At 39.4% G+C, this 13,895-nt stretch overlaps 5 protein-coding genes across 6 annotated transcripts; 2 read left to right on the top strand and 3 right to left on the bottom strand.

The window, feature by feature from the left end:
- Positions 1 to 401: 401 nt before the first annotated feature.
- LOC132259686 (protein JTB) lies at positions 402 to 1,290 on the top strand. Its single transcript, XM_059757422.1, has 4 exons — positions 402 to 594; positions 650 to 786; positions 840 to 933; positions 988 to 1,290. Exons 1-4 carry the CDS (start codon positions 539 to 541, stop codon positions 1,148 to 1,150), a joined length of 450 nt encoding a protein of 149 aa, XP_059613405.1. The 5' UTR covers positions 402 to 538; the 3' UTR covers positions 1,151 to 1,290.
- Positions 1,291 to 1,292: 2 nt separating this feature from the next.
- Positions 1,293 to 3,500, bottom strand: LOC132259643 (transcription factor TFIIIB component B'' homolog). The gene is made up of 2 exons (XM_059757362.1): positions 1,648 to 3,500; positions 1,293 to 1,587 (listed from the first exon to the last, which is right to left on the bottom strand). The coding sequence occupies exons 1-2, from the start codon at positions 3,386 to 3,388 to the stop codon at positions 1,349 to 1,351; spliced, it is 1,980 nt and encodes a 659-aa protein (XP_059613345.1). The 5' UTR covers positions 3,389 to 3,500; the 3' UTR covers positions 1,293 to 1,348.
- A 623-nt stretch (positions 3,501 to 4,123) lies between these two features.
- LOC132259650 (leucine-rich repeat-containing protein 40) lies at positions 4,124 to 6,719 on the bottom strand. The gene is made up of 5 exons (XM_059757376.1): positions 6,272 to 6,719; positions 5,779 to 5,978; positions 5,389 to 5,716; positions 4,295 to 5,324; positions 4,124 to 4,234 (listed from the first exon to the last, which is right to left on the bottom strand). The coding sequence occupies exons 1-5, from the start codon at positions 6,447 to 6,449 to the stop codon at positions 4,129 to 4,131; spliced, it is 1,842 nt and encodes a 613-aa protein (XP_059613359.1). The 5' UTR covers positions 6,450 to 6,719; the 3' UTR covers positions 4,124 to 4,128.
- A 323-nt stretch (positions 6,720 to 7,042) lies between these two features.
- On the top strand, positions 7,043 to 10,093 carry LOC132256981 (uncharacterized). 2 transcript variants are annotated; one of them, XM_059753638.1, is made up of 6 exons: positions 7,043 to 7,155; positions 7,225 to 7,551; positions 7,727 to 8,068; positions 8,129 to 8,401; positions 8,623 to 9,794; positions 9,868 to 9,954. In XM_059753638.1, exons 1-6 carry the CDS (start codon positions 7,104 to 7,106, stop codon positions 9,868 to 9,870), a joined length of 2,169 nt encoding a protein of 722 aa, XP_059609621.1. In that variant the 5' UTR covers positions 7,043 to 7,103; the 3' UTR covers positions 9,871 to 9,954. The 2 variants fall into 2 exon arrangements, with proteins under 2 accessions (XP_059609621.1, XP_059609614.1); XM_059753631.1 differs by having other exon boundaries at positions 8,623 to 10,093.
- On the bottom strand, positions 10,086 to 11,898 carry LOC132256993 (guanine deaminase). Its single transcript, XM_059753651.1, has 4 exons — positions 11,573 to 11,898; positions 11,264 to 11,518; positions 11,024 to 11,178; positions 10,086 to 10,959 (listed from the first exon to the last, which is right to left on the bottom strand). Exons 1-4 carry the CDS (start codon positions 11,666 to 11,668, stop codon positions 10,086 to 10,088), a joined length of 1,380 nt encoding a protein of 459 aa, XP_059609634.1. The 5' UTR covers positions 11,669 to 11,898.
- Positions 11,899 to 13,895: the final 1,997 nt, after the last annotated feature.

Raw genomic sequence — 13,895 nt, 5'->3', positions numbered from 1 at the left:
TTCAAGTGCAAAATTATTTTATGACCGAGAAGCTTTTGTGATATGAATATTTACTTTGGATTTACTGAATGTGTTCTTGAAATTTGACATATTTTACCTACTTTTTAAATTCTGCATGGAAAAAATAAAAAAAAACTAACTTATAAGCTGATAAAAAAATCCCTATAAATAATCTAATATAATTTTTTAAGCACTTAAGCTTCTTGAGCTTCTTTGTATGCGAAAATAATTTTTCTGCAAATGTTCAGAAAGTTGTTATTTTGTGACGTTTAGAATTATGGCAAAACGTCACTTTCTGGCTCATCGAGATTCGTCATCGCGCTGTAAAAGAAGAAAATACACGAAGAAAGTTTGCTGAAGAACTACATTTTAGTGGATTTCACTAAGGTGAAATTGTGCCGAAAATAGTAGAATGCAATCTGAGGATCATAAAAGCATGAGGAAAAGACATACATATTGAGGAAAAATGGGTTAAATTAGTTTATTATTCTGTTATCAAACCTCGTCTTGACTTTTCGTAAACAAGGATAAAGAAACCATGATTGAGACGTGTCCCCGTCGCCGGATGATTACCGGCATATCCTTCCTGGTTATGTGAGTTCACTATCTGGTGAAAATAGCAAGATTGTGAGCGTTTTATCCTTTTCAGACTGACGACTTTGGTGCTGATTATAGAATCCCGATGGACAGGATCGCCGAAGCCGAAGCACTTTGTAATTGAGAACAATTCAACCTGTTGGATGAAGGAGGAGTATGAGATAATCCAGGACTGTCATCCTTGCTCAGGTAGTCACAGGGTGTTGTGGATAGTGAGCTTTTGCTGACGAGTTTCTTTGCAGCTTTCGAGATAGCCAGCAAAATCAAAGGAGTGTGCATTCATACGCACAACAAAGAAGTGTTGCGGTGCAGAAGCGGAGAGACAGTCTCAAGAAGGTCGGTGAGAACAAGTAGAGAATGAGTCCCCGGGATTAATTGCTGTCTTTGCAGTTGCGACAAAGTTGCGTGGATGGACAAGAGAAACTTCTGGACATTCGAGAGTCTCCTCTGCGCCGTTGGCATCCTCTCGACTCTCGTGTCTTTTTACCGGCAGAAGATATTGGATAAAAAGGTAATGATGAGAATTCATAGACAACTCCATCAGTCAGTTTGAGGTAATCTCGGACCACGAGCTTCCGCCAGGATTTGCCACCAAATCCCAGTCGAAGTGATTTTGTAAAGTCTCTAGTTTCTAAGTAAGTGATTTTGTAAATACAATGAGTCATCAAAGCTGAATTGCCATGAAAACGGGAGGATTTCTTAGAAATATTTTATAGTACAGAATCAATAATCTCAGAGAGTCGTATGCAAATCAATTTGCTTGTCCCAAATGAGCTGAAACAATGCAGTTGATGACTTCTTGTGGCAAATCCAGCGGCTTTTCGCTGACTGCATGAGTCTCGGGATTCTTCAGATGAATCTTGTAGTGCGTCGTGCCATCCACATCCTCCTCCACGATGACGAGATTGTTGAGATCAAGATTTTGCAAGTCAGTGAAGCCGTCCAAACTCTGAGTATTATCCATAGGTTCTTCTGCTTCTTCATTGTCTTCTGCAAATGTATATTTTGTTAGACAATATGTTTGCGCAAGCAAAAAGACGAGGAACTTACCATAAGTTAAAGCGTCCTCGAGAAATTCGTGGTCATTGGGTAAAATAGCCTCTTCTTCGGGTTCCTCCTGCTCAACGGGAGCTTCTGTGAGGATTACCTCACTCTGAGACTCGGCTTCGTAGCAATTCTCCAGCCTGGGAAGTTTCTTCTGAGCAGCTTCGCCCCGTGATGAGCGCCTTTTCTTCGCCGACGACAGTTCTTCCATTTTATAGGCAAAATCCGCATCGCTGAGCTGCTTCAGGGCTCTACTGTTGTTCCTCATCGGCTTCTTCTTGCTGCTGTTGTTGGCTTTCCTCTGGGTCTTGCGTTCCTTCTTCAGATCCTCTATAGCTGCCTGCTTGTCCAGCGCTGCTGTCTTGGCCAGCTCCTCAGCGTTCTTCTGCAGCTCCTCCCGCAATTCATCCAAATCGAATGCTTTGGGATACATGAGTGCTTTGTTGACCAAGTGCATGTTGAGTCTCTCCTCTTTCTTGAACTTCAGCTTCAAATCGCGCCTCGTGCGATTCGTGAAGAGGGTGCACATGAGAGAGAAGTCCGTCCCGACGGTGTGCAGACACTTGTAGAAAATGATGGTCTCATTGTCTGACCAGTCCTTGGTTCTCGGCTGTCTTTTGTAGAATCCATTGTTGGAACTGTACTCGTCGTCATAGACAATGCTGGAGTTCGCGAGCGTTTCTCTCGCCTCCCGATCGCCTGTTGTCTCAATCACCAGACTCTTCTCATCCAGAATCATCTCGCCATTGGGGCCCAGCTTGAGTTGAGGCACAGGCATTGCAGACTCATCCTTAACCTTCACATCTTCAGCCACGAGCGGAGGCTGTTGAGGAATCTCAGGGTCGTCCTCGTCCAACTTTTCACCCTTTTCGCTCTTGTGCGACGCCACGCTCGTGACACTCGAGACGCTGGATCTCCGCTCGGGTGTGCTCTTGCTCTTGTCCTTCTTGGCAGGACTCTTCATGGGATTCGTGGTGGGATTGTAGTAAATCATGTCGTACATCGTGAGCCGCGATCTGTCTGAGAATTTTCCACTGGCCAGCCGGTGCGACAATTCCCTCCGCAGCTCACTTGTCTTCGATGACTCATCTGCCTTTATCCTTCGGAACTGTTTGTGGCTGTCTCTCATCTGGCTCACGTCTGATATGGTGGAGCACGTGGATTCCGTGCGAATTCTCTGTCCCATGAAGCCAGGAATGCCTGCTTTGAACATTTGTGGAGTCTGTGGCGTTTGTGGGCTCTCCGGAGGAACAGATCCCCTCTGACGACGACCCTCGTCCTCGCTCTCATGCGTACTATTCCGGCGAAAAGTACCAAAGAAAGGAGTTGGCTTAATTCGTTGCCTGACTTTTGTCGGCGAAAGACATCCACTGGGAACTTCTCGATCCACATCGCTTAAGATCTCGGACTTGGATGGAGTTGGTATGGGATCCGGAGACTTGAACACCTCCTCCTGCTCCCAATCCTTCTTACTTTCGTCTGCTTTATCCTGTACAGAGTCAGGAATTGGAGATGGAGCTCTTGCGGGCAATTTAGTCTTCGGCGATTTTTCCTCCTGCTTTGGAACAACGCTTTCACTGATTCCAGGTTCATTCTTGATCTTCCCAATGACTTCTGGAGCCTCTTCTGTGATGCTACTCGAGGGCACTTCTTCAGCCTCTATTTTCACAGTTCTTTTCTCATTTTTGCTTGGGCGTTTCAACACTAAATTGGCTGAAGCCTTCACACGCGGTCGTCTGAAGGACATTCTGCGAAAATATCCTAGGAATTCACGAAATTTAAAGTATTTTTAGAGAAAAACACATTTCCATGTTTACGCTTTGATAAGTGAGGTTATGATATGACACGTTATGGGGTTGCCATGTGGAAATCGAGTGCCATAAAATTATGGTCAATATTTCAAATATGATAACGGATAGATCATTCTGCAGATGAAATTAAGAAAAAAAACTCTTTAATTTGCGGAATTTTTATTGAAAACCAATTAAGTTTACAACATTTTTCGAAAATCAACGAATTAAAACAAATGTGGGTTTCGTGATATTACATAAATCGGAAAAATCACAGTGGGTAAATGATGTGAAAGCTGTGAAAGTCAAGTGAAAGTATAACTTTACAAGCAAGTTTATAAAAGATTGAAAATCTTTTTGTCTGAAAGACTAGAAACAACACTTAAACGACTTCAACATAAAGTTTGTTTTAAGATAATTCCTACCTTTGGTAAATGGAAAATAGTTTAAAAATGGAAACTATTATTTAATAAATAAAATTCACAGTGCGAAAGCTAAATTTCTGGTTCTTCTTCCTATTTGGTCTGAAAAACTTAACAAAATGAATCAAGATTTAAAAACAAAGTCATAACAAAAGGTTTTGACCTTTGCAATCTCATTTTCTAATCACATCTATAGTGTTCATTGTCCTAACTATAACAATTATAGCCAACACATTACGTATTCTGAAATAAAGAAATATTCGCATCAGATGATGTCACTCAGAGATTCTATCTCGCAAGTATGATAGTATAGAATAGGTTCCCTTCATTAATATCTGGTGCCTAGGATGCCGGAACTTGTTGCCAGTGACCTGTAAATTCCTGAAAAGAGAAAATAGGTTGCAATTGAGATTTTTCAAATATAGTATTTTCCATAATCACTTGATTTGTTTCATATTCCCAAGAATTGGTGGCAAAATCTCGATGCTGTTGTTGGATAAATCTAAAGTTGCGAGCTTCTTCAAGGCGCCCAGTCCTTGTTCTGAAGCGTCAATAGCCTCAATTTGATTGCCACTGGCTTGAAGGATTTCCAGCATTGTCAATTGATAAATACATGGTGGAATTGATGTTAGTCTGTTGCTCGCAATATTGATCTCTCGAATGGTGTTTAACAATCCCAAGGATTCTGGAAAGTCCTCAATGAGGTTGTTGGACATGTTTAGGTAGTGAATGTGGCTGAATTGCGACAGAAAGTCTGGGAGGCTCTTCAGCAAGTTGACTGAAACATCCAATTCAGTAATGATTGAGCTCATTGCCTTAATTCCATCAGGAATTGATTCCAATTTGTTATGGCTCAAATTCACACACGAAACCTGAGCCTGAACAGCATCTCTGAAAACGGATTCTGGCACATCAACCAGCTCTTTGAGACTCAAATTCAATGCTTTGTGTCTCTCCATTTCGTATTTATCTGGAAAGTCTTCGCAGACTTCGGAGAGTTTAGCAATTGGCTTCTCTGCGACCCTTTCAGTTCTGAGAGATTTAAGGATCCTCGCAGTTCCGCACTGAACAATATCTCGCCTCAGCGTCTTCAATGGATTTCCATCAACTTGCAAATTGCTCAGATGCGACAGCATTGATAAGGATGACGGCAGCTGCTCAAGAAGATTGTTCGATACATCCAATGATGAGAGACTCCTTAAGAGAATAATTTCATTCGAAAGCTCGGTTATTTTGTTATCCTTCAAGCTCAGCACTTTCAATTGAGGCAAGGATTGGCAAAATTCATCAGTTACAGCTGTTATTGAGTTATTTCCGAGGTGGATTTCTTTGAGGGCGTTGCAACCCACGAAACTAGGTATGTCACTTATCTTGTTATTTTGTGAATAGAGAAATTCCATCTTTCTCAGTTCACCCATGAATTCCGGCAAATTTTTCAGGTCATTATTCATGATATTAAGCTTTATGAGCGCTACGAGAGAGAATTAGAGACTATTACATGTGACATGACTGCCCACCCAGTTTAGTATGCTTACATCTGATGTTAACGATATCACTTGGCAGTTCCTCAAGATTGTTGAAAGAGAGATTCAGCGATGTTAGACGAACGAGAAATCCAATACCATTTGGGATAGACTTGAGTTTGTTATGGGAAAAGTCAAAGTTCTCAAGCATTACAAGGTCCACAAAGTCAGAGTGAGCATCCTCGAAGTTGTTATGCGAAAGATCCAGCACACGGAGATCTTGTAACTTGAAGAATTCTACAGGCAGTCTATCCAGCTTGTTAGAGTTCAGATACAGATGGGTTAATTTTCTAAGAGAGCCAATTTGAGCAGGTAGCTCGTTCAGGAGATTGTTACTAAGCTATTGGAGAATATTTACAGATTAGTTTTTAGTGAAAAATCAGAAAAATTATTACTAATTACATTCAGATTTGTCAGATCTTCTAAGTTTTGAATATTTGTACTTATTGTTACTAGAGAGTTTGAACTTAAATTCAGTTCAACTAAGTTTTGTCTCGTCCACCATTCATCCTCTGTGGATTTCCTCTTATCCATGCAATACCTCGACTCGTTCTCATCTTCAAAATCAATTGATCCGGACAGATTCCAGACGTTATCGGGAACTGGAATAGAGAATGAACAAGAATGTATGAAATATTTCTCAAAAAAAAATGAAACTCATAAAAATTTCTCCAAGTTCAAAGCGTTCAAAGCAAAGAAACGCAAAAATCACTGATTAATCTCTCATAAAATTGCAAAACAAGCACTCGTGACCTCTTCATTTCTCTTCTATTCGCATCAACGCGCTAATTGTATTACAAAACAACGAATCTTAATAAGACGAATGTTGACGCAAGAGAGTGAATAATTTAAACTAGATCAATGAAAAAAGGTTGGAAGACAATTCCCTTCTCACCATGAGCGAGTCCTTTTCCTGACAAATTGAGGACACCTGTTTTCCATGCCTGTTTTATTAATGCCTTATTGAGCACTCCCTCATCTTCACTTTTGGTTTTTGCATGAAAAACTGGTCGGATTTGTCTCAATCTCAGTGATTTTCTCTCTTTCGCCACCTCCACGGACTTCTTTTCCATTTAACTGACCAAGGATTTCACTCTCGAAAGCACTTTCTATACCGATCTTGTGCTTTTTTCCACTTGAAAACAAATACGCATTTATTTTGTTTTGGACTCCAGCACTCACGATATACACAGTGTGAAACAAAGAGACCGAGATAAATGTCAGACGAGGAGGAGAAGAAATATTGAACGAAGATTGTTGGAGTTGCGCGGAATGGAATGGAATCTCGATTTATAGTAGATTGGTTTGAAGAGTAACGAATTATTATATGCGCTGTGATGGAATTCCATTGATATGCTGTGAGTTGTTTTCCTATTTTTTCATCACATTAACATTGTTCAAAAACATTCTTTTTATGCCGATGATCCCTGAAAAGAATAAAAAATAATAAGGAAAAAATTGTGATTTTTGAAATGTATTTTCAATTAAATTATGTGAAATGTCCTTATATTTTTTTGAGCAAAATATATAGTGTTGGAGTTTGAAATCCTTTCCGAGTGACATGGGAATTTCCGCGATGCGTCTCGTTAATTACCGTTTTTACTCGCGTGCTTCTCATTGCTGTTCGCAAATCTTACCTGTTTTTCTCAGCGTCTTCCACGATTTTTCTCAGTTTGTGTCTAAGCTCGAACTCGGAAGCACAGGGTCAAGAGTTGTGTGGCAAGATAATGACTAGTCTGAAATTTCTGCTATTGTCTTCAGTTCTAGTGCTATCGAGAGGTAATATTCGTGTGCTTAGTGACGTGAATTGAGGATAGAGAAAAGAGTGTGTCTCTTGTTTTCCTGCAGCGGAGTACCTAAAATGTCCCACTCATCAGCATCGCTTCGAGAAGATCGTCGGATATCGACCTTCGACTCACTATGATATCAACATGAATGCTAATCTGGAGAAAAACATGGGTGTCATCCCGGAGTTTCAGCAGCTGAATAAGTTCTGCTGGGCGCAGTGTCAGCAGGACATCAATTGCTTCGGGTATGTGTACTTCCTGAAGAACAACACATGCTTCGGCTACAGCGTGAGCAGGACATTTGAAGACATCTACTACATAAAGCACCAGAAACTCTTACTTTTCTCCGATGCAAATGCTGTGTTTTTCCAGAAAATGTGCTTGAGAGGTGAGCATTTGTTCAGAGAGTTTTCAACAACCGCAGTGATGCTGGTGGAGTTGTTAAGCGTGTGAACTCTCTAACCTTGAATTGTTTGGCTTTTTGCGATATTAAGCGCTAAACACACACAATTGATGTAATTTCCACGATGATGGCTAGTCAAATTTGCGCCTCTTATTATCAGTTCCAGAGCATTGTCAGCAAAGAATGTGGCCAATATCCAGGTATCCGAGAGCTCTGGTCATGCCACAGGAGTACGAGAGGTCGCAAAAATTGATGGGTCGCCGAGAATGTGTGGAAAGTTGTATTCATGAGAGCAAATTCCTTTGTCACTCTGTGATCTTTATTCCGTCCAATCGGAATAACTTCATCAGGAGCAGGAATCCATCGCCGTATTTGAGCAAGGACATAGGACAGTGCATCCTGAATACGGCTAAGAGTCCCCTTCTCAATGGGACAATCGCTGAGGTTCAGTCATCGGCACATTTCAGTCTGGAATACATTGAGAATCAGTGCATAGATCAGTGTAAGTTGTTATCCAACAAATCCTTTTATACTATTTCCTATCATCGTGAATTTTTTACAGGGTCTCCCACAGATCCATCGCCATCCGATTGTTCTTTTGAAAAGTACTACAACAGAACCTTTATATACGCGGACAACGCCTTGGAAAACTCAACACTTGATGACTGCCAAATGATGTGTTTCCAGGAAGAATCTTTCTCATGTCGAGGCATCTCCTTTATTCCTCAGACGAAGAAATGTTTCCTGCATTCCGACGATATTGCGCTCTTCGGAGAGGTTTCACTGACTCATTCCTACGGATCAATCTACATGAGACAAGTTGAATGCCTAAATGGTAAGTTTTTTTTCTCACGCAAGGTTTCCTTAGAACTTTTTGATTGCTCCAGAGATTATTACTCATTGAATAATTTCAAGTGAACAATGGATTTTCATTTATGTTTGTGATGCATTTAGGATAGAGAAGTGATTTTTAATTAATTGATTTATTGTAATGTGTCTTACTTAGCTGTAATTGCTTTTAAGATTCTAAATGTACATTTTCTCTCGCTCTTTCAGTCTCTGTTGCCTGCATGGATGATGAGATATTAGTTCGATATCGGCCTAGGGGAACATTCGCGGGAAAGCTTTATTCTAATTCCCGATATTCAAATTGTTCAGTGCAGGAAAACCGCAATACTTCAGTTGATCTTAGGATTGCATTTGGCGAGGAGATCCAGGAAAATTTATGCGGAATTGTTAGAGCTTATGAGAGGCGGGATGACGTCAACAGAACTCTAATTTCCACACTCATTGTCATACAGAATAATCCCACGGCGAGAACATATGATGATCGAATGATCAAGATCGGTTGTGTTGTGAACAATAGTGAGATTCTCGAGAGAATGTCCAAAGAAAGGAGTTTAAAACCAATCAAAGCCAAACCTGAAGTAAACGACCAGGAAAAGCTGTTCAACAATGGAAGGCTTAACTTTGTGAAAATCGAATTGATAGACATTGACAAAGGGATAAAAGTTTCCGAAGTGAATCTCGGTCAGAAGGTTCAGTTGCGAATTTATGGAGATGCTTTGAGTGACAAGTTTAAATTTAGAGTGGTTAATTTAACTGCTATATCAGATTCTGGTGAAGAAATGCTGCTCCTGGACAAAAACGGCTGCCCGGAAGATCCCTCTTTGATGTCAATTTTTAAAAGTGGGATGGCTGATGGGAGTTTTTTCTTATCGTCCCAATTCAGAGCTTTCAAATTCTTTGATAGTCCGCGCGTTATATTTAAGGTTTTCCTTCAGTTCTGTACTCGAGACTGTTCTCAACCGAATTGCAATGTTATGTCGCAAAAAGACATCGGAGTGCAATATTCGAATAATAATGAGACAGAGGTTTTCGACGACATGTCGTCAAGTCCAACTCACATGGATATTGCGTTTCCGGAGATTTTTCACAGATACAATGATAATTCTTTGAGCAACTCCACTGCCGAGGTGGGCGGTGACAACTTCATTGAATCCAGTGAAGTACAGTATCAAAGAATCCTTGCGTCTCTCGATAGTGATGAAGAAGATGACGATTCTAGTAGCGCAGCAAAAATAATGGAAAAATATAGCAGCTTTTACTCATTGGCAATGTGCGATTTTCTAGTTTATACTGAAGACGCGAGATCTGAGAGCTTCGTCTATGGAAGCGATGGTTCAAAAGCCAATTCGACAAGTGATCCCAAAATCAATACTTTCAAGGTAGAAGATCTAATTTGTTTAGACACGACTCTCTTGAAGATTCTTTTCACATTCTTTATCCTCCTGCTGATAGTGATTCTTTTGGTAAGCTATTGTTGCATACGAAGGCATAGAAAATTAGCGGAATACGAGAATAATAGTTGCAGCACCAGCTCCTCAAATGAGAGACGCTACTTGCCGAAATTCCTTCAGGGCCATCGTCATGTAAAGTGGGCGGATGAAAACTTTGGTTTTGTTTATTGAATATTGTAAAAATTTGTTATTTATTGTGCAGGTGCCAATAAAGTAAATTTATTTAACTTGTCTTCCCTTAACGAACACCCTGGAAATGTTGCGATCGTCACCGGCGTAGACAAACTTCTGCACTCTTTCCTGTAGATTCTCGGGCTTGTTCTTGATACCAGAAATATTAGGTTCGTAGACATCAACAGGATCGACATCAATATCGATGAGGAGTGCGTCGAACTCTTTCCCAACTTGGAAATTGCCGATCTTGTGGGCCAAATTGAGAGCCTCAGCACCGCCCAGGGTCGCCAGGAAGAGGGCTTGCTTATAGTTTAGGGGAACGTAGTCCTGGTTGACCTTCTTCTGCTCATCAGTTTCAGGTCGAACTCTGCCCGTTCCCTTGATGTCTTGCTTCTTGGCAAAGTCGAGGTGCTGAGAAACGCCCATCGCGTCTCTAATCACCGCAAGGATGGATACATCGCTTCCACCGGAAATGTCAGTTCCGAGTCCCACGGAAATTCCTGCTTGTCTCAATCGGATAATGTCGCAAAGGCCGGATTTTAGATTTGTATTTGATGAAGGACAGTGAGCTATGGAAGTTCCCCGCTTCTGCAGAAGTTCAAGCTCTTCGTCTTCCAAATGAACTCCATGTGCCAGAATGCACTTGCTTGTTAGGAGATTGGCAGAATCGTAGACACTGGCATAGTTCGATGCATTATAGACCCTCTTCACCTCAGCGACCTCTCCAAGATTCTCTGATATGTGAGTTTGAATGTTCAAGTTATGTTCCTTTGCCAATTTTCCCAGCTCCTTCATAAGATATTCATCGCAAGAGAGAGCAAATCGCGGAGTAATAGTGACGTTGATCAAGTCCGAATTGAGTTTCATGATGTCCTGAATGAAAGCTTTGTTCTCTTTGATTGATTCTTCAGTAGTTTCTCTGTAAAATTAGAAAACATCTTTGAGTTTCCAAAGCAACATCATAAAAACAATTGTGTCACTACTTGTAATAATCCACAGATGACTGATTTGCAGAAACCTTTCCCACCAGCGCTCGCTGCCCTTGTTTGTGAATATGATTTGCAAGGATCAGAGTTCCTGCTCTATGGTTCGTTGCGAAGTAGCTGGCGCAAGTCGTTCCCAAAGATAAAGTTCTTTTCTAAAAGGTACATAAAATAAATATACAAAAAATTATGGATGATTTTCCCAACATCCTTTTAGATACAGGATAACGAAATTTTTACCACAACTTTATCGTATACATAAGAGGCGAAGGCACAATCCTTGTACTGACTCTCCATTGGAAAAGTGTAGGTTTTCAGCCAATCGAGGAGCTCCATATCCAATCCAAGTCCATTATTTGGCATTTGAGGAGCATGAATATGACAATCAACAAACCCGGGAAGAATGAATTGATTCCTGGATAGTTGAATCTCTTCATAACTCCACTGTTTCTGTCTCCAAGTCGGCAATTCCGAGATATCTCCAATTCCTACGACCTGTCAATTGGACTCTTATCAATCTCAATAAGGCTTAATTTTGCTGTTACTCACCTTGCCCTCGTCAACAGCGAGGAATCCATCGGTTATAAATTCGATCTCGTCGAAAGATTTTGAATGAACGATTTGGCCAATGAAAAGGTAACCCATTTTTGGAGGATTCTCAAGAGCAACCCGGAATATCAGACGTCACAATACGAGGCTAAATCACTGACGTTTCTCAAAGAGATTAGCACTAAACGAAAGACATGGACCGACTGAAAATTCAACTGAAAACTTCAACGTTTATACCACATGGACAGTATGTTTTATCGCGTACAAATACTATAAAGTGTAGAGAAGGCATGTGAATGATTTAGCATAATGCTCTCAAGCATCTCACATACACAGAGATAAGAAATTGCGTGATTTTTGATAAGAAATCATAAATATTTTGGGCTATTTGTACTGAATAAATAAATAGGAAATTTCTTTATGTTGCATGGTGACAATATAGCCCTTTTATTATGATTTGGAGCGAGTTTACGTCGTGACACGATAACGGACATAGCAGTGTTCGCGTTTAATAGAATAAGTGATAAATTATGGTTCGTTGGTTAGAGATAGTACATCAAGTGTGTCCAAAAACTGAGAAAAGATTACGATGAATTTGCAGAAAAAATATTCCTAAGATGACCGAGATAAACGTTGTAACATTTGGCCTTGCTCACCTTACTACAAAAAATATATATTATTATTATGTGTGTAGTGGAATTATTATGTTTTTCCGAACATTGTATCATTATATTCTGGGCAACAATCAATGCTAAATGTGATTGTGCATTGATCACTCTTGTGCACAAATTTTATTGTATGGCTTCGAGTTATTCATTATAAATTATGAAGCATGGTGACATTATTTGTGATTTCAATAGTTAAATTACGTAGATATTACAATATCACATGAAAAATATTAGGTCGAAAGGGTCAAAAGTTACGACAAGCCACCTAAAATACAGAGTTGTAAACTGTAATTAGAAACGCCTTCCTCGACACGTTCTGTGTTATGTACTGAGATTGAATAATTACTGTAATTATTTGGATCACCCTTTGAAGCGCCAAGTCATATATTACGGTTTTATCTGCTGCCTATAAATTGAGTAATTTTTTGGTAAAATAATTTTAATTTCATACTTTTTGACATCTTTTTTACTAATTTGCAAAAAATTGTTGGTCACTTATTTTGATATAGTTTTCATACTAAAAATATATTGAAATTAATTAATAAAGTAAATTTAAAAAGTTTTTTTAGAAAACCTTATATAGTTGTGTTGAGTGTGCAAATATTTTTTATAGTTAATAATGTAATAGTTTTTGATAGTCATGTTTTACATGGGATGTTAAAAAAAGTCTTTCAATTTCAAATATTAATTGAAGACAAACTTAAGGTGTGAGTGCACATTTGATATAATTTCTTAACTAAAATTTTTTGGTATCTTTAAATATTATTCATTACAATACAATTGTTACCATTAAATGTTTTTATTTTCTTATTATATTTATTTTTTGAGAGAAGGAAAATGTTCAAGTACTGTAAAGCTTCAGGTCGCGTAGAGAAATCGTGGTGTTACTGAAAAGCGACCTATGTAATTATCTAGAAAGAATTTTAGAGTATATAACAAAGCGACATTCACGAGAAAAGTTCAGTGTTGGACAAGAGAAAAATGGAGGACGATAAGTTTTTCTACTACGCGAAATTGTTCTTAAAACCGCATGGATTCTTCTTGGAAGTTAAGAAAAATACTTTTGTTCAGAAAGTCTGGGCATTGTTTAATGTGATTAATCTGGAAATCATGTTGGGAATGGTCATTCTCAATATTTACTATAAATTTCCCGATGTTGATTCTATGGTGGCAAACTCAACGGCTGTCTTTGGTTTTCTCGTAAATACTTTTAAAATTGTCACAACTTTTTTCCGCATCAACGATTATGCAATGTTTCACGATAAGTTAAAAGATTTGTGGGATATCAGTGAGTGTCATTAATCAAGAATCAATTTATTATTACTAAAGATATTCTATTTCGTCCTAGCATCTAAAAATGAGAAAAAATTCTTAATGCAACATAAGCTCTTCATTAACGCCGTATCCTTAATTAACTTCATAACTCTTACTGTTGGCATAGCTTGGTGAGTCAATTTGCATTCTAGGAAAGTGTCTGTGTGTAACTTTTGAGGATGATTTTAGGTGGCTTTTGCTTCCTCCAGCGTTTGCAGCTCTGGATGAGTACAGAACGGGGAGTGGCGTGTGGGTGACTCCCTACAATATAACATATATCGATGCTCTGAACGATTCGCCAGGATATGCCATCTCTACAACACTCTTCTTTGTCTTTACGA

Source organism: Phlebotomus argentipes, unplaced genomic scaffold (assembly GCF_947086385.1).
Source record: "Phlebotomus argentipes unplaced genomic scaffold, Phlebotomus argentipes genome assembly contig_6, whole genome shotgun sequence".
NCBI classification, from domain to species: domain Eukaryota; kingdom Metazoa; phylum Arthropoda; class Insecta; order Diptera; family Psychodidae; genus Phlebotomus; species Phlebotomus argentipes.
Note: the sequence above shows the minus strand (reverse complement) of the source record. Positions and strands in the feature narration are given on the sequence as shown.